The sequence below is a fragment of the Diabrotica virgifera genome, chromosome 1 (genome assembly GCF_917563875.1).
Source record: "Diabrotica virgifera virgifera chromosome 1, PGI_DIABVI_V3a".
In the NCBI taxonomy this organism is placed as follows: domain Eukaryota; kingdom Metazoa; phylum Arthropoda; class Insecta; order Coleoptera; family Chrysomelidae; genus Diabrotica; species Diabrotica virgifera.
Genome location: NC_065443.1, coordinates 271,386,752 through 271,410,913, shown reverse-complemented (window position 1 = coordinate 271,410,913; position 24,162 = coordinate 271,386,752). Strand labels below are relative to the sequence as shown.

Genomic DNA, 24,162 nt, shown 5'->3' with positions numbered 1-24,162 from the left:
AGTAAGCCAATTGGGATTTATAACTGGAATCATGGAATAACTGGATGCCATGATAAATAAAATTACTAATAAAAAGTTTTTTGAAATGTGATTTTTTACAGGAGAAAAAGTATTGTTTATAAAGAAAAATATATTTTAGGCCATAATAACTAAAAAACAATTGAAATATGTACTTATATTACTACTTATATTAATGTAATCGTGGCGTATATTATCCAACACTGGAAACAACAAATAATAATAAACTGTAAATTACGATCTTCCCAGAACGCCGATTATAACGAAACTAGAACCAAATTGTAAAACACATTCCAGTGATAGGTTAGAGAGATAAACAAGGTCAAAAATTAAATTTTTAAATATATTTGCAGTAGAATTCTTATATCTGGCGTACAAAATACGCCAGCGCGTGTAGTTAAAGGTAAATGAAATTACAAAAGTTCTATCTTGTTTGATTTTTTCCGAAGTGAAAATTTATATGCACTCCCCTAGAATAGAAGTCTTTGAAGAAGAACAAACTTCGGATGAGGAATAGCACGGTTCTTTCAAACAAAATATCATAAAAAATAAAAAGAAAATTATTATGGTTAAGGTATTGTCAAAAAAGATGCAAAAGAAATTATATTTTAGTGTATATTTTTTTTTATTTAATAAATATAATATTTTTTACTATCATCAGCTAAGTCAGTTCCCTCTTTACCAGGCGTGGACGGCAGGAGCATGGGCATAAGACAAAACGGGAGCATGGTAAGTAGCCACAACGGGTTTGCTGATAACGTCGCTTCTGTGGCTGTAACTGACAGCTGCAGGAACAGCAACGGGAGCAACAATTTTGTGGACTACTGGAGCAGCAACTAATGGAGCGGAGTAGGCTACGACAGCGGGTTCGCTGATTACGTCTTTTCTGTAGGTGTGGCTGACTGCTGAAGGTACTGCAGCTACAACTGGGGCGCTGTAGGCATGCACCACTGGACTACCTACCAACACTGCACTGGGTTTAGCTACGGCGAGAGCTACGAGAGCGGACAACACCACCAATTTGAACATTTTGCAGAAATAGGTCTGTGTTGCGAGTCTTGAAACTAACTGACAAAAACTGATATCGATTGCTTATTGATCTATAGTATATATACTTAAAAATTGCGGATGTAATTGTAGTATATACGTGTTACATTATTTCCTGTTTGAATTTTGGGGTAGACCTTCACTCAAGGTAAAAAAATATAAAATAATTTTTCTAAATTATTGGATATAAATCATTACCTATCTATTCTCATTGGTCTTAGTAAATAAATTTACCTATTCTTTAATTATTATAAAATGATTTATTACTGATCTGCACAAATTTTTTGTACCATACTTTGATATTTATGAATAAGAAATAACGGGCCTTTTAAAACCTGCATATACAGGGTGTCCCATCTAAATTAAATAATTTAACGGTATTTTCGGTGAAACCTAAAGCAGAACAGCAACAAAAAATATGGCGTTAGATGCGGTATGCATATTTTCTGATTCATAAAATTTCAAGAATAGCGTATATTTTTGTTGTTTCCTTACTGTTCCCAACCCAATATATACAGAGTGTGCAGATAACATCTGCCTGTTAACTGAACTCCAAAATAATATGCAAAAAAAGTTGACAGATAGGCACGGTACTCCGACACGGTCAGACTCCGAGTAAACACAAAGTAAACAAACTTTTAAAAATAATAGAGTCGGTTTTAGAGTCTGAAAATCAAAATATCAAATATTGGGGTTGTTTTTCTACTAGAAGTTTGTAGGTTTTTCTCAAACTCAAGCATAACATCTAATTCGACATTATCACTGATTCCATTAACAGCTTTTTTTCATCTGCCTTTCATATCCAAGCTTGCGAAACTGCTTTTCTATTATGTAGGTCAGAGGCTTGTACCTGTGGCCAGCTTGTACGATGGGCCACCCGATGTTTTTTTTAATTTGCGCGTGAACTGTCTGTGTTTCTTATCTTAAATTCTTCTACAATCGTTGTCATTCTGTAGTTATTTGTTGAACTTGATTAGAAATCATTTACGGCTATCGTAAAAATATAGTACCCCAGTTAATAGGTAAAAAAACATGAAAAAATGTTAAACAGGGTTTTGAAGGTGCTAAACGGTAGAGGAGTGATAACTGATGATAATTCCGTCAAGACGTACAGCTAATTTTTCTTCTTCTTTTTTTTAAACAGTTACAAAGAATGAAAAACTCAGTTTTTTCACGATAAAACGTTTTTTGTTCATTTTAGAGAAAAATGTTTCAAATAAATATTGTAGACCTTAAAAAGTTCTTTACTTTGGTGGGACACATATTGAAATATATAAACAATTGACCGAGATAATTGCAAAAAACCCTCATTTTTGCACTAATTTATAAATATTGATAACTTTACTTTTTGCATAATGATTTATAATTTAACTACTTTAAATTATGCTATTTTATGGGCTATTTAAGTGTGCCAAATTTCAACCAGATCGACCAAATAGTTTATAAGTTATTCAATTTGTTTATCCAAGAGAGCAATTGTTTATACAACTGTTCTTGCCCTAACAGTGACTCTAGAGATATTTAGCAAATCTCAATCAGTTATTCGAGAATCTATTTTTAAGATATATTAAAAAAATTTAACATTTTATTAAAATTGTTATTAAAAAAACCGTTTGAAAAAGGCCCTAATTTTTAGGTTATAAACAATTAGAATAACTTTGACAGTTTTTATGTCACACGTTTGCATGTAGGCTCACTGGAAAGCTGATGAAAAAATACATATTAAAATGGAAAAATTAATTGTATATGACTAATATGAATCAAGTTATTATTTTTTTAATAAATCAATTTTGCCCTGTTTTATAAACATTAAGAGCTGAAAATTGAACATATTGTATTTATGGGAATCTATATTTTATGATCCAGTGTATAGATTGCATAGGCAGTGAAATAATAAAAAAACTTATTATTATAACGGTATCGCTAACTGACGGTACTCGTGAAACACCACCAACGAAAGTGAAGGTGGGAACTGTTCGAGCTTCGCTTCCTTTTTTGGAAAAAAAACTGCAATAAATTATCACCTTCCATAGCTCGCGCAACCTTCTTTTTTTAACTGGGTTAGCTCAAAAAAATAATAAAAACTGTGCAAATTTCAACTTCCGGGAAAATGGGAAAATCCCGTGAAAATCAATTGATTTAATTATACTATAAAAGTTATTGAATTTTACAAGTATTTCGTAAAAATTCCTTTAAATTTTATTAAACAAAGTATATTTTTTATATAAGTATAAAATAATTATAAATTAGTACAATACAATATTTATTTATTTTAATTGCATTAATTAAAAGTATATAAAAGTCCTTAACAGTTTTTAAAAAATTAATTTTTGTTTTATTATGATTTAATTGAAAGAAGCTATTAATATTTGTCTAGGTAGGCATCTAATAAGTATAAAAATAAATAATAAAACATTGTTTATGAATTTTAATTTGATTATTCTAGTGAACATCTACAACTTCTAGACTTCTCGGCAAGTTACAGTTAGTTCATCGTCTACAAAGTCTGACTCGACATCGTCAAGAACCACTGCAGCGCGATTGCAACATTTTTTCTCCTGTTCTTCCACTGCACACTCTGCACAGTGTGTACAAAGATCCGTACAGTTTATACCATATTTTTTACAGCCACATCTTGTACTTTTGCAACCCGTTAAACATTTACATGCTATTTGTTTTAATATCACTTAAGGAGTCAAACAATATAAGGTGTAAATGCGTTCAAAATCAATATCAGTCTTTTTCTATCCATATTGGGTATGGGTAGCATCCAGTTTTTTACCTAACCAGTGTTGTAATTGATGATAAACGCAAATTTTTTTCCCTGTATTTCTTACAAATTTTAAAAATCGTAACTCATTTAATGCCAATATGTTATTGTGTTTTTTATATGTAACATCAATTGCAGCAGAATACAAAGCAACAATGATATATCCGTTTTTCATGATGTCCTCCTTGTTAGCATTCTCGTCATAAAAAATATTTGTCAGATCTAAAAAGTTGTATCACACCCAGTAAAACTATATAAGAAGAACCCAACGTATTTTCTTATATGAGATTGTTTAAACCTATTACAACTATAATAGATAGATAGATTGTCCTTTTTCGCTTTTTTTTTTCTTTCAAAATATATGTAATTGTCCGGAACAGAGAGTTGCGTCAATACTATGATTATATCGGTATCATTACAAATTATTACAACGATCTTGTCAGGTTCATATGTATGTTCGTAAAGAGATGTCTGCACTATTAATACGTCTGCATCTTCATCTGCTACTTTAGTTCGGTACCCAGATTTGTTGAGCTCTGCACATAAAAGTTGAATTAATTGTAAATTGTTTTAAATTGGGATTCCATTCTAAAAAATAAAACGAAGCTATTCTCACCTTCACATTCGTTGGCGGTGTTTCACGAATACCATCAGTTTAACGGGTCATGACTCATGAGTAGTCATGACTTTTTATTTTTTCACCGCATATGCAATATATGAAGTGGATCATAAAATACAGATTTTCTTAAACAACTCATTCAATTTTCAGCTCTTAATGTTTATAACAATGGAAATATGATTTATTGAAAAAAAAATTCTAACTTGATTTATATTGGTCACATAAAATTCTTTTTACAATTTTAAAGTATATTTTTTCACCAGCTTTTCAGTGAACCTACATACAAGCGTGTATCATAAAAACTGTCAATGTTATTCCAATTGTTTATAACCTAAAAAGTAGGGTCTTTTTCAGACGGTTTTTTTAATAACAATTTTGATAAAATCTTAAAACATTTTCAATACATCTTAAAATTAAAGTCTCAAATAATCGATTGGGATTTGTAAAATATCTCTAGAGTCACTGTTAGGGCAAGAACAGCTGTTTAAACAATTGCTCTCTGGCATAAACAAATTGAATAACTCATAAACTATTTGGTCAATCTGGTTGAAATTTAGAACACTGAAATAACCCTTTAATTGGCATAATCTAAAGTAGTTAAATTAAATTTCGTTGTGCAAAAAATACAGTTATTAACATTTATAAATTAGTGCAAATATGAGGGTTTTTTACAATTATCTCGGTCAATTCTTTATATATTTTAATACTTGTCCCACCAAGTTAAAGAACTTTTTAAGATCTACAATATTTATTTGAAACATTTTTCTCTAAAATGTACAAGAAACGATTTATAGTCAAAAAACTGAGTTTTTCATTCTGTGTAACTGTTTAGAAAAAAGAAGAAGAAATATTAGCTGTACGTCTTCACGGAATTATCATCATTTATCCCTCATCTATCGTTTAAAACCTTCAAAACCCTGTTTAACATTTTTACGTGAAATCGATGAATTTTTTCCCTATTAACTGGTGTATAGTGTTTTATTTCGTGAAAAGTAACTATTTATAGGATATGTAATTTTCTTTTTTAATTTTTGTGTTAACAGATATCGTAAATTAAAATACAGTGTCTGTATGCCTATACTAACAGGTAGTTAATAGGTCTGGATCCCGCATATGAAAAAAAAGTTGATTAATAGCAAGCTTAAAATTTGTTAATAGCTTAAGGGTGTCTAGTCGATAAACTTTGATATATGGGAACACTGGAACAGGGGCAGTTTTAATTGTGGAACAGGTTAAAAATTTGGAACGGTCATACCACGAAAATGGCACATTTATTTTGTCCGACAGAATAGACTTAAACTCTCCGAACAGAGATTAAACTCTCACGCAAAAATGAGACTGCTATTTATCACCTGTCATAATTCCTGTCATTTGACATATTCTACATATTCCACTCATTAAAACGCCCATTTGGTGATAAATAGCAGTCTTATTTTTGCATGAGAGTTTAATCTCTGTTCGGAGAGTTTAAGTCTGTTCTGTCGGACAAAATACATTTGCCGTTTTCGTGGTCTGACCGCTCCAATTTTTTAACCTGTTCCACAATTAAAGCTTCCCCTGTTCCAGTGTTCCCATATATCAAAGTTTGTCCGACTAGACACCCTTAAGCTATTATCAAATTTTCAGCTTGCTATTAATCAACTTTTTTTCATACGCGGGATCCAGACCTATAAACAACATAGTGAGAAATATAAAAAGCCGTTTTATTAGGTGAAATTCACATTCATTGTTTTCGTGTCGGCCGAGTCTTGTACCTTGGACCGCTATCACTTCTTGCACGTTGGGACGTACAAAATTAATGGGAAAAAAGGAGACACGTTTTTATGTTGCACAAGTAACTGCTGTAAGTCCCTATTTAACGGTTTAGTATCTGAAGAGGATTCTGAACAACAACAAATTTTCTGTCCCAAGTGATCAACAATTTGACACTGACATTGAAGATGTCTTGCTCAAACTTAAACCACCAAATAAGGCTGGGTTATCTGAAAGGTAAAAAATGAGTACACATGTGTTTGACTTAGATTTTGAGAGGTTCTCAATGTTGAATAACATAATTTTTTGTATATATTTTTAACGTTTACGGGTGGTTCAAAGTACAAGACTACGTGGTTCAAGGTACAGGACTAGTTTGTACCGTGGACCAAATTAACTCTAACACATAAAATTGTAAAAAATATGTTTGCTTTTGTTTTATTAAAATAGCCTTTGAATATAGTATACTAAGGCGTATAAGCTACAAGTTAGTCCAAGAACTTTTCCTTAAAATTTAAAAGCAGAAAAATATTTGAGCTTTGAAAAAATCCTGTTCAAGGTACAAGCCTCTCGCCTATACTAATTGTCCCTTGAGTAGGCATCTATTTGAAAATGCTTCATGAAATAAGAGAACAACACACGTGTGCTCGTGTGGTGGCTCCAAAAACTATCATTTGTGGAATTGTTATTTTGTTCACTTCTCTTAAATGAACCATTGTTCTGAAACTCAGTTAACGAATTAAAATTCAAAGTAAACAAAACTATTATTATAGAAAATGTATTTTTTATTTCATATCACTGAAAAACGATGCAGAAAATGTTTTTGATAATTTCATCATTATCAAGAGCTACATGGGAAATAAGGATTGAATGTGTTGTTCGAAATTTTACAATAAATCTGAAAATACTTCATCAGTCATCCCTGATTATTCCACTGTTAAACATATGCCTTCTTTAAATATTTCCATCTTCTCCTGTGTTGCGCCTCTGCTATCAAATTGGTCACATTCTTTTGAGGTCGTCGGCTTGGCTTGTCTGCCCGTGGTATCCATCCAAGCAATTTTTGGTCCATATGTCGTCTTTCATTCTTGCAACATGTCCCACCCATCTCCATTTTGCCTGGTACTACATTGGATAATATCTTCCACTCCGGTTCGTCGGTTTCGTCTGAAAATACTTAATATTCCCGAAACAGGTATCACATATTCTACATAAAATATGTCTAGAATGCTATGAGGATTCCAAAAATTAATAATATACGGGGTGTTGTATTTGAAATAAGAAAGATTGTATTGGCCATTTTTACATAACAAAACCTGTATGATTATTTTCATTGCAAAAAAGGCGCAACTGAATATACTGTAACCTCGGAAACCTTTTTTTGGATGGTGCTAGAAAGGTCACCAATGGAGACACTGCGACGGCAGCCAGATGGTAGGTGGAAAGCGAGTCGTGGGTTCGAAACTAGCTTTTGGAACGTGGAAGGGAGTCAATAGAAGAAATAGGTAAAGATAAGACAAGAGAAGGTAGCTTAGAGGAGACAGAGAAATAGATAAAAAGATAGATAGGTAAAGTTACCTAAGATAAGAGAAGAGATACAGGGCGCCACTTAACTTTTTGGGGTTGGAAGGGGAAAATTAAGAAACCTTAGAAACGAAAACAGGTAGGTAAGGAAAGATAATGAGGTTCTGAAACCAAATACAAGAAAAGATATAGACAGTTAATTAGTTAATATTTAGCGGTAATTTCTTATCAGGGAATTTATTATGAGTAGATAAATAAAACTAGTGAAATAAATAAAAAACAATATATTAAACACATGGCTCACCAGAAAGGTGAGACAAAAAAAACACAAGAAATAAAGAGAAAACAATACACACCAATCAAAACTGCACCAACAATTAATGTGTTCTGGTGTACAGTTAGAAATAAACAATAATTATGATAGAATAAATAAAAGTATCATATTATAACAAAAACATGCACAACTAAAACACAGTAAAGAGAGCTTGGTTATGAATTAAAAAAACAAATCAAGCATCTATAATGAGAAATCTCTCTTTACTGGTTTAGGGCTTATCTCGAGATAACTGATATGGTAAACTTAATGATTGATAGAAAATATAAAGTACAAAGATATAATAAAATTAAATGCAAAGCATACAAAGTTGACAAACGTTTACTGTTCAAAAATCAAAAACCACCCCGCACTTGGTTTTATAAACAAAAGCCAATCGCACAGCTATTAATGAATTAGTGAATGTTTGGACTTAGTTTTGATAACGAAAATTTTATTAATGAATAAAATATTCTATTGATGAAATCGCTGATGAAATTCATCGGAGGTTATCCTTAACCACAGATGAAGATATGTTTGAGGTAGATAGCCCATAGATTGCCCTATTTTTGGAAATAGTTGGAGGTAGTATAATTAAGACATTTACAGTTACTCTGCCTCTTAATTTGCACTGAATTTACTTTAACTAGTAAGCAAGCACTGAATCTAATCGGATGTTAGATCCAATTACAGATACGATGAGAGAGTTAATATCACTCAGATAAGATATATTGTAGATAAGGTAGATGGTAGATAAGATATACGGTACTCTAGAGACACACGTCTGTACTTCCAGCCATTCAGCCGCCAAATTCTTTTCGCAATCTTGGCGATGCTTTTTCTCTAAAAAAAGGTGGGAGTATGTCCCCTCTCAAAAAAAGTTACATTTCTCAAAAAGAACTGACCTATTTGCGTTTTTAGGTAAAGTAACCGTACATCATACAGATACCGCAAAATGAAGTCAAAATACCTAACGGTTGTTTTCAGAAGGGAAAGTTATTCAGCCAAGAGGGCTCTTTTGAAATATAACTAAAACGGAAAGTGACCATAAAACATTGCAATACCATACCGCTTTGAATAGGATGGAATACCTAACGGAATTTTAGTAGTGAACTCCTTGGGAGGTTTATATTCGAAACAGATAACAATAGCGAGAACCATATAAAATAAGGAACTATGGGTTTATTTCCAAAACATTGTGTTTTGGCAAAGCTGCAATAAAAAAAATGGTCCCGTTTATATTAATAGACTCAGTTATTTGCGCTTGTCATACCGACAACGAATTTGCCAGTACCGTTATGATAGTAAATTTAGCCAAGGGTAGTTATTTACTGAAACGGCCATAGGCGTACCCGTAATGAGTACTAGTGGGTTTAAAATTTAATCCAACGGGCAAATTAATTATTAACTATCCTATTATATAAAAAAAATGTTACCATACCAATCCACGTATTTGAGAGTGTGTGCGTATTTGAACAATCACTCATTCATGTATTATCGAATTTATTCCATTTGGATGTTCCACTCTGTATGAAACAAAAACTATGTCAAACAAGTTGAATTACAAACAGAAACACACGAAATCATTGAAATACTAAATGGGAGTAGCAAGGGAATCTCACTAAATCCAGTAACATTCAATATAATGTAAAAAGAAGCGAGAAAAAGAAAAAAAAAATTCCAAATGGATACCTATATAATATAATAGAGACGGTGTTAGATTATTAGGAAAGAACTAGAAAAACAAATGACAAGGATACAACATGAAGAAAGGAGTATTTTAAATAAAAACAAAGGCGGTCTTGATACAAGTCACGTAATGGACAAAGAAGTCAAGTCAACCTACGCTACGATGAGATGAAACAATAATATAATAACAGAATTATACAGAGACAAAATATACATACAACATGCCAATATAAAAGTAGATAAAGTAGAAGAACAAAATTGTCTAGTTTAGTCCTCCCAATAGTAGCTCCCAATCAACTATATAATTGGTATATTTTCATGCAAAATTTAAATTTTTAATTCAAATGAGACAAATCAGTATGCAATTAAAAACAAAACACGATAACAACTTTTAAATTGAATTTAATTGAATTTAGATTCCTAAGAAGAATTTTCTCTTTTTATTGAGAATTATCCACAATTTTAAAATAAAATAAGTTTATTTGACGTTTCTATTTTCACTTCGGAAATGGTTCTCAAACAATAATATAAATAAAAAAGGTAAAGTTTTCTATCATAATAGCAACATTAATAATATTGAAAAATATTAAAAATATTACTAAAAGATTTTTAAATTGAAAACTTATTGGTCCATTTCCCTGGTGACACCTCCAAGGCTTCTACAATATGCAAGCAAGATGGATGCTGCAGTGAAGACAAAAGGGAAGGAATTCTACACTATGCAATTCACAACCCCCGTCTGCAGCTTGGTAAAGTTCCAACGGAAAATGGACCTAGTTACTCTATAGGAGTAATACTAATATGAAATAAAAAAAAATGTATACCATTTTTTCAGTTGCAATGCGAAGACAAAACAGTCTTATTTTTCACTTAGAATACGGAGCGCAGTCCAGCACTCTGAATCGGCGATTTTCGACTCTTATTGGAGTCATCGTCGGAGAGACGTAGGCCTGCTGCTCCATACTCGAAGTGACCAACCATGAAAGCTTATCCCCACATTTCAACTGACGTGTATGGATTAGGTGACTAGCGTCATCTGGCAATTGAAAGGTAAAGTTTTCAATCCTAATAGCAACGTTAATAATATTGAAAAATATTAAAAATATTACTAAAAGATTTTCAAATTGAAAACTTATTGGTGCATTTCCCTGGTGACACCTCCAAGGCTTCTACAATATCCAAGCTAGATGGATGCTGCAGTGCAGACAAAAGGGAAGGAATTCTACACTATGCAATTCACAACCCCCGCCTGCAGCTTGGTATAGTTCCAACGGAAAATGGACCTAGTTATTCTATAGGAGTAATACTAATATGAAATAAATAAAAATGTATACCATTTTTATTCAGTTGCAATGCGAAGGAAAGCAAACTTATTTTTCACTTAGAATACGGAGCGCAGTCCAGCACTCTTATTGGAGTCATCGTAGGAGGGGCGTAGGCCTGCTGCTCCATACTGGAAATAACCAACCATGAAAGCTTATCCCCACATTGCAACTTACCTGTATGGATTAGGTGACTAGCGTAATCTGGCAATTGAAATGTAAAGTTTTCAATCCTAACAGCAACATTAATAAATAATTGGAGGTGACACTTGGAGGTGTCACCATGGAAATGGACCAATAAGTTTTCAATTTAAAAATCTTTTAGTAATATTTTTAATGTTTTTCAATATTATTAATGTTGCTATTAGGATTGAAAACTTTACCTTTCAATTGCCAGATGACGCTAGTCACCTAATCCATACACGTCAGTTGCAATGTGGGGATAAGCTTTCATTGTTGGTCACTTAGAGTATGGAGCAGCAGGCCTAAGCCTCTCCGACGATGACTCCAATAAGAGTCGAAAATCGCCTATTCGGAGTGCTGGACTGCGCTCCGTATTCTAAGTGAAAAATAAGACTGTTTTGTCTTCGCATTGCAACTGAATAAAAATGGTATACATTTTTATTTATTTAATAATATAAATATTATTATATTGTACGAATGTTTTATATTTTTAGAACTATTTCCGGAGTGAAAATCGACATTTAAAAAATAACCTTTTTTAAAGTAAAATTGAGGCTTATTCTCGATAAAAATAACAAGTTGTATTATTGTATTAATATTGTAAAATTTTTAATTCTTGTGAAGAAAATAGCTTGAAAATAATAGACTAAGAGCCGCTATAGGTGAAATTTCTTAATCATTTTAGGCACGATGGGACCCTATAACTTAAATAGTAGAACCTAAAAGAAAAGGTTTGAACACTGTGCCGTCACTTTTCAGTGGCACATGCGTCGACAGTGGCGCATCAAACTTTCCACTTATGAACGGGATACATAAATTAAAAAATACCTTCCCTCACTACCAGAATTTAATTTTTTTCATTTATTTAAGTTCTATGTGATTGATACATAAGATTCATCGTAATTTTAACCCACCACCCCCTTCCCCCTGCTCCCACCTTCAAAAATTTTAGTTTTCGATTTTATTTTTTTTTTGGTGGGATGCAATCAATTTTAAAATTTCAAAAAATTCACACGCATAGTTAAGGATTTTATAAAACACGTCTATTTTTTATAGACCTGTAGGTTGAGTGTACATAACCTCAAAAAATTTTTAAAATTTTTATTTTGGAAAAAAGTATATAACTTTTTTTTGGGGATAGCTGCAGATCTAATTTTTTCTTAATCTTATGTAATTTATCAAACAATATATTTCTAATTTTTTCAGATTTTTCTGTAACGCTGGTCACGTTCAAAAATCCAAAAACTGTTTTTTAAGGGGGTTTTGGGGGGTTTGAACGTGTTTCTCTCATTTTTAAATATTCTAAAGGACTCAGTTACTTCATGTTACATATAGCCTATAAAATAGAAATCGATTTGATATATTATTAAGTCTATAAAATAGAGAAAATCCCCCAAAACCCCCCAAAAAGCAGTTTTTCGGATTCTTGAAGGTGGCGAGCCTTACGGAAAAATCTGAAAAAAATTAGAAATATAGTGTTTGATAAAGCACACCAGACTAAGAAAAAATTAAATCTGCAACTATTCCCCAAAAAAAGTTATACGCTTTTTTCAAAAAAATTTTTTTAAATTTTTTGAGGTTATGTACACTCTACCTACGGGTCTATAAAAAATAGACATATTTTATTAAAGCCTCAGCTATGCGTGTGAATTTTTTGAAATCTTAAAATTGATTGCATCCCAGCAAAAAAATAAAAACGAAAAATGAAGTTTTTGATGGCGGGGGCAGGGGGAAGGGAGTGGTGGGTTAAAATTACACTGAATCTTATGTGTTAATTACATAGAACTTAAAAAAATAAAAAAAAATAATTCTGTTAGTAAGGGAGGGTAACTTTTAATTTATTTATCCCGTCCATAAGTGGAAAGTTTGATGCGCCACTGTCGACGCATGTGCCACTGAAAAGTGACGGCACAGTGCTCAAACCTTTTCATTTAGGTTCTACTATTTAAGTTACAGGGTCCCATCGTGCCTAAAATGATTAAGAAATTTCACCTATAGCGGCTCTTAGTCTATAATAATTAATAAAAAAAAAATATAATAAGGTTAAAAATAAAAAAAAATTTCGTAATAATTTTTAGTATTATATCTTTTTTATTTTAATAAATATAACATTTTATACTATCATCAGCTAAGTCAGTTCCCTCTTCACCAGGCGTGGACAGCAGGAGCATGGGCATAAGACAAAACGGGAGCATGATAAGCAGCTACTACAGGTTTGCTGATAACGTCGCTTCTGTGGCTGTAACTGACAGCGGCTGGAACGGCAACGGGAGCAACAATTTTGTGGACTACTGGAGCAGCAACTAATGGAGCGGAGTAGGCTACGACAGCGGGTTCACTGATGACGTCTTTTCTGTAGGTGTGGCTGACTGCAGAAGGTACTGCAGCTACAACTGGGGCACTGTAGGCATGTACCACTGGACTACCTACCAACACTGCACTGGGTTTAGCTACGGCGAGAGCTACGAGAGCGGACAACACCACCAATTTGAACATTTTGCAGAAATAGGTCTGTGTTGCGAGTATTGAAACTAACTGACAAAAACTGATATCGTTTGCTTACTGATCTATTGTTTATATACTTAAAATTTGCGGATGTGATTGTAGTATGGACGTGATACATTCTTTCCTGTTTGAATTTCGGCGTAGACCTTCATTCAAGGTAAAAATCTAGTGCAGCAGATATTTCTCGTTGAGGTTAAATGAGTAATCAGTAATTAAGTAAGTTTTAAATATAAACATTACAAATTGATTAACAATGTAATTAAGAAATATGGCTATAATTTAACAAAATATAGATTATTTTTAATTGGATGTTAAAAGCTTAATACAAGTGAATGTTACGGTTTGTGAAGGTACTAAACCATGTTTCAGATCTGAAAACTTTGCCAAAATATAAATATTATAATTTAAACAAAGTGTTATATTTTTGCATTTTATAATTATTTGAACTAATTTTTGATTAAATTAGTTTAGTTATAGAACCAAAAAGAATTGGATAAAGGGAATAAGTACAACGTATATATTTGTAAAATAAGATGGTTGAATGCTCAGTTATATTAAATCTTCGGATGATGTGTGCTCTATTTAAATTGTTGGCGTTTGGTGCTAATACAGTTCTGATATATAGCAATTATTATTACAGTTCTTATTTTTAAACGCTTTTCTTTACTTCAAAAGTTTGCATCAAAACTTTAGACGTTAATTTGACGGACTTTTCTTCAATGCAAATGAATGAAAATTTGTAGACATATGCATTCGCAGGAACAATACACGAATAGTCAATAAAAAAAAATTTACATTTATTAATTGTTTAAATAAAAAAAAACGATTTTAATGGAGAATGCTTAAATTCTCTTGTTTTTTACAATGTAGAAACTTGAAACTTTTACGGATTGTAGGTAATGATATGAACTATACCTAATTTCATAGACATATTTTATGCTTCATAAATAAATAATATAGTTTCAAATTTTGAACGCTCATATATTTGTTTATATGTAAATCGGCGTTTATTCGTGTCAAATCTCGTGTCAAAACTTTAACCAAAACTCGAATTCAAAAAATTCGTGTTTTTATCGTAGTCTTAGAAAACCCACCGGTAGAGACGTTTTGTGCTACAATTAACATTAGAATTCGTTTAGTTCAATCGTTTGGGTCAAATCTTTGGACGTTAATTTGACTGCCTCAGTGGCGAAGCGTGACTTTTTCTGAAGTGTTACCAAAACCAGATACAAAAAATCTTATTTAAAAAAAATGAAGATATGGCTAAATGTATATATACACTCACCGGCACAAAATTCCGCCACCCAAAATTTTTGATCAAGTTTGACAATCTATAACTTTATTATTTGTACTTCGATTTTCAAGATTCTTACACGAGTTTGTAGGTATATACAGGGTGGGGCATTAGTGTGACAAAGTCCAATTACTCATTTGTCGTAAGAGATACGAAAAAAAGTTATTTAGGTAAAAGTTGGGGCACACATAGTACCATAATTTAAAAATATTTTTAAATATACAGGGTCGTCCGTATTGACAGGGTGACACAAACTTATGTTTTTTTTAATGGAATACCCTGTATATTTTTACATTTTTGGATTCTCCTCGATGTTTCCTTTCTTAAAATATATGGTTTTGTAATATTATACGAGGTAGTTTAAAAGTTAATTACGTTTGTTTGTTAGTTTCTTAGCAAAATCTACACCCTGTAGAATTTTAGTGATTTGACATCAAATTGTTATTTTATGTTCAAACGATTTTTAATATAGTCTACTATTGTTAAACATTAACAGTATAGCGAAATGTTTAATTTTAGTATACAGGGTGGGTCGAAACTCGGAATGAGTATTTTCTGAGTTTTCTTAAATGGAACACCCTATATTTAAGTATTGTAATGAAATGATATTTTATGATACTTTTTTATTTCTTAAGCATTCCCTATACCTAAGTGCTTTAATTTGTAAGTTATTCGTAATTCTTTAGGCCAAACATTAATTGTAAGAAAAATTACGTGAAATTTTATTAGGTGGCTGTGAAAATATTTAATCAAAAATAATTTTTGGAAAAGAAAATACATCATAATCTAGTCTGATCCTTAATTTAGTACTATTGGATGAAATATCCAAATAAATTTGTAGTTACGGTTGTTGGTGCGCAAAATATTAATAAAAACATACAATATTCTACCTAGTCGGCTATGACACTAAATTTCCTTAAAAATTTGACATTATACTATGTTTATAGATCCAGTTGCTTTGCTACCATTACTAATATGTATTTTTCTTATGAGAAACTGATTAATAAGATTTTGGTGCTAGTGGAATATAACAAAAATGTGCTACTAGCAATAAGAATTTTTCATCAGAAGTTCCCTGATAGACGACAACTAAGAAGAGAAACGTTTAAAAATATACTAGAACGGTTTCAACGGACTGATCATTTAGATTATGATAAATCTGCTCGAATAAAAACTATTGTAAGTGAAGAAAACAGCAATTAAATGTAATCCTTAGTGTCACTAAGGATCTGCATATTAGTACAATCGTTCTTACAATCTAAGTATCTAGTCTGTTGAAACCGTTTTAGTATACTTTCAAAAGTTTCTCTTTTTGATTGTCGTCTATCAGGGAATTGCTGATGATAAATTTTTATTGCAAGTAGCTCATTTTTGTTATACTCTCCTAGCACAAAGCCATTTTAATCCGTTCCTCATTAGAAAAATTAATATTAGTAATGGTATCAAACCAACTGGAACTATATAAATAGCATAATGTCAAATGTTTAAGCAAATTTTGTGTCATAGCCAACTAGGCAGAATTTTGTGTGTTTGATTCATATTTTAAGCACCAACAACCTTAACTACGAATCTATTTAGATATCTCATCCAATATTAATAAATTAAGGATCAGGCTAGATTATTATGTATTTTTTTTTCGAAAAATTACTTTTGATTGGATATTTTCACGGCTACCTAATGAAATTTTACGTAATTTTTGTTGCAATTAATGTTTGCTTAAAAAATGACGAATAACTTACAAATTAAAGCACTTAGGTATAGGGAATGCTTAAGAAATAAAAAAGTACCATAAAATGTAATTTCATTACAATACCAAAATACAGGGTGTTCCATTTAAGAAAACTCAGAAAATACTCATTCCGAGTTTCGACCCACCCTGTATACTAAAATTAAACATTTCGCTATACTATTAATGATTAACAGTAGTAGACTATACTAAAAAATCGTTTGAATGTAAATAGAAAATTTGATGTCAAACCACTACAATTCTACAGGGTGTAGATTTTGCTACGAAATTAACAAAAAAACTTAATTAACTTTTAAACTACCTCGTATAATATTACAAAACCATATATTTTAAGAAAGGAAACATCGAGGAGAATCCAAAAATGTAAAAATATACAGGGTGTTCTATTTAAAAAAACATAAGTTTGTGTCACCCTGTCAATACGGATACCCCTGTATATTTGAAAATATTTTTAAAATATGACACTATCTGTGCCCCAACTTTTACCTAAATAACTTTTTTTCGTATCTCTTACGACAAACGAGTAATTGGACTTTGTAACACTAATGCCCCACCCTGTATATTGATGTTAGTTGCTATTATTCTGGTAACAAAATTTTTTTGCTTAGATGGCATTATACGGGGGTGAATGTAAGCGTTGTTTTTTCTCCTAACTTTAAAAAATTCTGTGGAAAAATTGGAGGTCTGATTTTGTTTCATACTCCTTTTATATCATCCTGGAGGTATCACTAAGGTCTTGTTTTTTGAATTATCTGAATATCTCTTTTCTTGTAAAAGCTGTAATTAAAAGCACTGCTTTGAAGGTTTATTTAATTAAAAATATCAAACGCACTAAAATTAACAAAACAAAACAAATTTAACAAAACAAAACAATTCAATAGCGGCTATGTCCACCTTTTGCAGCAACGACTACTCGCAATCTGTTTAGCATCTAATAAAGGTGTGTTTTCCTTGCCTGGGGAATAGCCCGATATTCCTCTACCAGGGCCATAACTGTATCAAATTTTCTGGAGGACTAGGATGACGGCAAATAGCTTTTCTTATTAATCCCATAAATGCTCAATATGACTGAGATCTGGGCTGCATGCAGGCCATTCTAATCTTATCAATCCAACCTCAATTGTATGAGTCAATCAGTGTTTTTATTTACATAAAATGGTACAGCTCTTACAAGAAAAAAGATATTCGGATAATTAAAAAAACAAAATGTTGGTAATGCCTCCGGAAAAATTTGACAGGACTATGAATCAAAATCAGCTATTCCATTTTTCCACAGAATTTTTTAAAATTAGGAGAAAATACAACGCCTCCTTTCACCCCTGTACAATGACATGCAAGCAAAATTTTTTGTTACCGGAATAATACCAAACAATATAAATACATATACCTACAAACTGGTGCAAGAATCTTGAAAATCGGAGCACAATAAAACTATAAATTGTTAAACTTATTCAAACATTTTGGGTGGCAGAATTTTGTGCCGGTGGGTGTAGCTTCAATAATATCATTTTGTATATCACTTATACCTCTCGAAAAAACAGATGTTTCTAGATGACAAAATTTTTGATCTTTTTTGGCAATTAGTGTTAACAATTACCTGTAATTGCCTCGATTGTCAGAGTCGTCGCACTCAAAATGACCACGAACCGCTACTTCTTGTTTGGCCCAAAAACATACAGTATCTATTATAAGTGGGCTAAGGATATACCTATCTATTTTTTTAAAAAACTCATTATGTTTAGAAATATTTGCTTTAAAAACTTGGTTAAGAGAACTTTTGATTTTTGTTTAGCCAAACTGAATCAAAGTGGGTATACATCTTACATGTAGGTAACGGAGAAATTTCATGTCTCCTTTTTAAAAGTCTAACACTATTTAAATCGTGAACCTGGTCCACCCATTTTTCTGTAGAAACCAGAAGACATGGCCAACAATACAGTATATTTTTCTTGCAACTATTATATAACCAAGGATTTTCACTGTACCAACTAAATTTAAAATATCAAACTACTTTTTTGATTCCTTTTTTAAATTGTTTAAAATAGGTCTATTATTTAAAATCTCATTTTTTTCTTCAAAATTACACAAGGAGAATTACTTTTCAAGTAGTTGATCGATTAAGAAGCGACACTCATCCATGGTTAACTGCACGCACACTTTTTATAGGTACTGTCACCAATTTTAAATCTGGTAATAACGCTACTGATACACAGCCCGCTTATACCGTCGCTTCTTCAAAATTTTCAGTCACTAGCTGGTCCCGAGCGCCAGCCTGGATATATAACCATTGTAACCAGAAATGAGTCTGGTAACAGAGTATAATAAAGTGCAACTGAGTCTCATAAACTCGCCAATATTTTCGTGTCTACGAGTAGTTGGCTATTTACTGAGTTAGGTACTATTACCACATAATATAATAATATATTTCTATTGGTAAAAATATTGGCATAGAGTTATTCATCGTCATAAAATATTTATTTACAAGATTTTTAACTGTTACCAATGGTAACAGTGGTTACATGGACGCTTCGCCAGTGGACTGCCTTTTCTTCAATGCAAATGACTAAAAATTTGCAGACATATGCATTCGCGGGAACAATACACGAATAGTCAATAAAACATTTTTTTTTATTAATTGTTTAAATAAAAAAACGATTTTAACGGAAAATGCTTAAATTCTCTTATTTTTTACAATAAAGAAACTTGAAACTTTTACAGATTGTAGCTAATTATATGAACTACACATAATTTCACGTTAATTGTTTACGTTATGCTTCATAAATAAATAATAAAATTTCAAATTTTTTGCCGATTTCGACTACTTTCCATGTTTGTACATCATATGTTTTATACATATTTTAATAAACATGACGATATATTTTAATGTTTGAAAAGTGTAAGACTAAAAATAAAAAATAAAAAAATATAAAAAAAATATTTTTAAGAAACGCTTTTCTTTAGTTACGAGTGACTAAAATTAAACATATAAAAAATCAACTAAAAAGCAAAAAATAAAAAAAAATTGAAAATATCTAACACATTCGTTAAAGAAAAGCGTGATGCGAAAACCGTTTATTCAATGAAGACGCGGCACGCTTTTCTTTGACGACTGTGTTAGATTTTTTCAATTTTTTCTTATTTTTTGCTTTTTAGTTGATTTTTTAGTTGATACGAAACAAAACTTCAACCAAAACTTGAATTCAAAAAATTCGTGTTTTTATCGTAGTCTTAGAAAAACCACCGGTAGAGACGTTTTGTGCTACAATAAAATTAACATTAGAATTCGTTTTGTCGTATTAATTAATTAAACGCTTTTCTTTAGTTCAATCGTTTGGGTCAAATCTTTGGACGTTAATTTGACTGCCTTTTCTTCAATGCAAATGACTAAAAATTTGAAGACATATGCATTCGCGGAAACAATGCACGAATAGCCAATCAAAAATGTTTTGTTTATTAATTGTTTAAATAAAAAAAGATTTTAACGGAAAATGCTTAAATTCTCTTGTTTTTTACGATGAAGAAACTTGAAACTTTTACAGATTGTAGCTAATTATATGAACTATACATAATTTCACTTTTAACGTTAATTGTTTACGTTATGTTTTATAAATAAACAATAAAGTTTCATATTTTTTGCCGATTTCGACTACTTTTCATGTTTGTAAATCATAATGTTTTATACATATTTTAATAAACATGACGATATACTTTAATGTTTGAAAAGCGTAGGACTAAAAAGTAAAAAATAAAAAAATATGAAAAAAATATTTTTAAGAAACGCTTTTAAACATATTATAAAAAAATCAACTAAAAAGCAAAATTAAAAAAAAAATTAAAAATATCTAACACACTTGTTAAAGAAAAGCGTGGTGCGAAAACCGTTTATTCGATGAAGACTCTCCACGCTTTTCTTTGACGAATGTGTTAGGTATTTTCATTTTTTTTTTATTTTTTGCTTTTTAGTTGATTTTTTTATAATATGTTTAATTTTAGTCACACGTAACTAAAGAAAAGCATTTCTTAAAAATATTTTTCTTTATTTGTTTATTTTAGTATCAAAACAAAGATTGGCATCAATACCTCCGTCTTATTGTCAACGGTTTTTAGGATAATATATTATTCAGATTCAAATGTTTGTATTTTGACAATAATTATTATCGTATAGCGTATCATATAAATTTTAGTTGACAACTATTTATCAGTAAATAGTTTATACGAATTGAGAACTCAATTAGAATTAGAGTGGAATGTAAATTAGAATTTCCATTGCACGCTATACAATAGTAATCATAATTATAATACAAACATTTAAAGCTAAATATAGTCCGTCCGCTATAACTTTTCCCACGCGGAACGATCCATTTTCAATCAAATTAAGTCAAAACAGAAAGTGAAACGTACGCCGATGTGTGTAATAGTATACAGTATACAAAATGTATATACACATCGACGTTCGTTTCAATTTATGTTTTGACTTAATTTGTTTGAGAATGAATCGTACCGCATGGGAAAAGTTATAGCGGACGGATTATATCTCAATGACTGTTAGATTTATTAGTAGCAATCAGTTAGCAAAACGTAAAGGACAATAATTAAGGTTTTGTATAATAACGTCATAGCATGAAAGTGGTACAATTCCATTTTCTAAGATTATGTTTATCTCTTATTTTTTTGTGTAATTTTTTCCTGCTGTGCGAGTTAGAAGGGTTGGTGTATTATTTCATGCTACTTCTTGAATCTGTTTTTCTCGACTTCAGAGTCAAGTTGTACAAGTGCTTTTAACTTCACATAAAGGTAATCACAGCTTTCTCTGTATCTGGGGGAATGGTCTGAATTCATAGCCCAGACTTCTTCTATTGTCACAAAATTTGACTCTACATTCCTGAATATGAAAAAAATCAAGTATTGTATTTTGTTCATCAATCAGACAGTACGTTGACTTTCCAGTAGATGATGCATTTTCATTAAATTTTTTACAAGCCAAGTAATTCTCTACCTTTTGTGGGTCGACTAATAAATAATGATAGTATAATAACAACCAAATAGGTGTTTTATAATACAATTATTAATAAAACATAAATTGAATAAGTAGTAAAAATCGATACTTTTCGAGATGAACAATATTAATATTATACCGGGTGTCCACTTATATTTCCCTCATTTTAACTGCCTATAACTTCTGAACGGCTAAAGATAGAAATATGCGGTTTTCGTTTAAATGTTTTATTTTAGTAAAAGTTTTGTCAGAATGGATTGAATTTTTTATATCGCTTTCAAATACGAAAAAAAATGCCGGATTTTGGAAAAAAACGTTGTTGACTTTTTTTTTTAATGGAACACCCAGTATATTTTTTTGTAAGTTGAAATAAAGGTCATTCACCTATCCAGCTATATAAAGTTTTTCAAAATCGGTTGTCAAATCACTGAGTAATTGATTTTTAAAATAAGAGGTGCAACGTGGATATCACATACCTAAATAACATAACTAAGCAAATTGATATTACGTTATGTGATTTTCACATTGCATCTCTCATTTTAAAAATTAATTTCTCAGTCATTTGACAACCGATTTTAAAAATATTTATATCGCTGGTTAGGTAAATGAACGTTTTTTCAAGTTTTTAGGTAAATGTCTATTTTCTATATCGCTTTTAAATAAAAAATGGCGGATTTTTGAAAAAAAACGTTGTTGACTTTTTTTATTAAAACACCCAGTATACTTTTTTGTAACTTAAAAAAACGGTCATTTACCTATTCAGCGATATATACTTTTTTAAAATGGGTTGTGAAATGACTGAGAAATTAATTTTTAAAATGTGAGATGCAATGTGGAAATCACTTAACATAATATCATTTTGCTTAATTATGTTATTTAGGTATGTGATAACCACGCTGCACCTCTCATTTTAAAAATTAATTATTCAGTGATTTGACAACCGATTTTGAAAAACTTTATATCGCTGGAGAGATAAATGACCATTCTTTCAAATCATAAAAAAATATACTGGGTGTCCCATTAAAAAAAAACCAACAACGTTTTTTTCAAAAATCCGCCATTTTTTTTCGTATTGGAAAGCGATATAAAAAATTCAATCCATTCAGACAAAACTTTTACTAAAATAAAATATTTCAGGGAAAACCGTATATTTCTATCTTCAGCCGTTTAGAAGTTATAGGCAGTTAAAATGGGAGAAAATATAAGTGGACATCCGGTATAAGTGAAAATGGCACCGGAAAATTAATACAATAAGCAAAAGGAATAACGTACATTTCTGAAACAACTTTTTTAACTTTTTTGTATAAATTTTATTAAATACATTTAAATTACACTGACATCAGTTCCTTATTTACCAATGATGGATGGACAATGGACACAGCTGCAGGCCAAACGGGTTCAGCTACATGAGTAGGAGCTTCGTGGGCAACGACGCATAGATTAGTTCTTTTGGGTAATTGTTTCCTTCTATTTTAATTAGGATGATTAGTGCATTGTTCCATGGTGCTTGGGTCTGTTTTAGAAATAGCTTTACTTTAGAGTAAAGTTGTTCGATTGTTTTTAACTTTACAGATTCTTTTTTTAAGCTTTCCCAATCCGTCATATTTACGAGCTTAGGAGATAGTTATTTTTGTTCTGCTTCTTCATTGGTTGTTTGAAAGATGGAGGAACGGTTTGATTTTATATCACATGCCTATTTTATTTTCAAAAAGTTTGATGCTATATTCCTGACTATGAGAAAGTCAATCAAGGCTGGTAATATTATCTTCAATTCATATCACATTTTAATTTAATTGTTTACAAGCTTTAAGTAGTTTTCTACCTTCCGCTGAACGAGGAATAACAAAAAAATGTTTCGAGTGGCTAACAAATTACAAAAAATAATAAACAAAATATGTTTTTATCTACTTGTCTTTAGAAATCAACTATTCTAAATGGGAAATAAGCCGCAATTTAACTAAAAAAATGATTGAATATTAATATTTTGTATTTTGACAACGACATCTGATGTGGACGTCGAAACGTTAATAAAATCATTTTTTTAGTTACATTTTGGCTTATCTCCCATTTAGAATAGTTGATTACAAAAATGCCACAAGGAAATAGCTTCTGAACAATATCGTTAGAAAAATATGAAAGAGGAAAAATGAATTAAAGCTAAAAGAAAGAGACAAGGGAGGCAGGAGTAGAATTAATATCAACAAGGTAACAGAGTTTAGATGTGACTCTAGAAACAGACTAGGTGTTTCGGTATACAAATATCAATAAAATAAATTGATTTACTAGTAAAATTCGATAGTTTTCCTATTACATTTACATTATGACCAATATGTAAGTGAAAATTGCGCAGGAAAACTATTACAATAGAAAAAAACGAATAAAA

At 31.0% G+C, this 24,162-nt stretch overlaps 2 protein-coding genes across 2 annotated transcripts; both read right to left on the bottom strand.

Moving 5' to 3' along the window:
* Positions 1–619: 619 nt before the first annotated feature.
* On the bottom strand, positions 620–1,108 carry LOC114340795 (cuticle protein 16.5-like). Its single transcript, XM_028291569.1, has one exon. The coding sequence runs from the start codon at positions 1,045–1,047 to the stop codon at positions 697–699; it is 351 nt and encodes a 116-aa protein (XP_028147370.1). The 5' UTR covers positions 1,048–1,108; the 3' UTR covers positions 620–696.
* A 12,197-nt stretch (positions 1,109–13,305) lies between these two features.
* On the bottom strand, positions 13,306–13,804 carry LOC114340800 (cuticle protein 16.5-like). Its single transcript, XM_028291574.2, has one exon. It carries the CDS (start codon positions 13,731–13,733, stop codon positions 13,383–13,385), a length of 351 nt encoding a protein of 116 aa, XP_028147375.1. The 5' UTR covers positions 13,734–13,804; the 3' UTR covers positions 13,306–13,382.
* Positions 13,805–24,162: the final 10,358 nt, after the last annotated feature.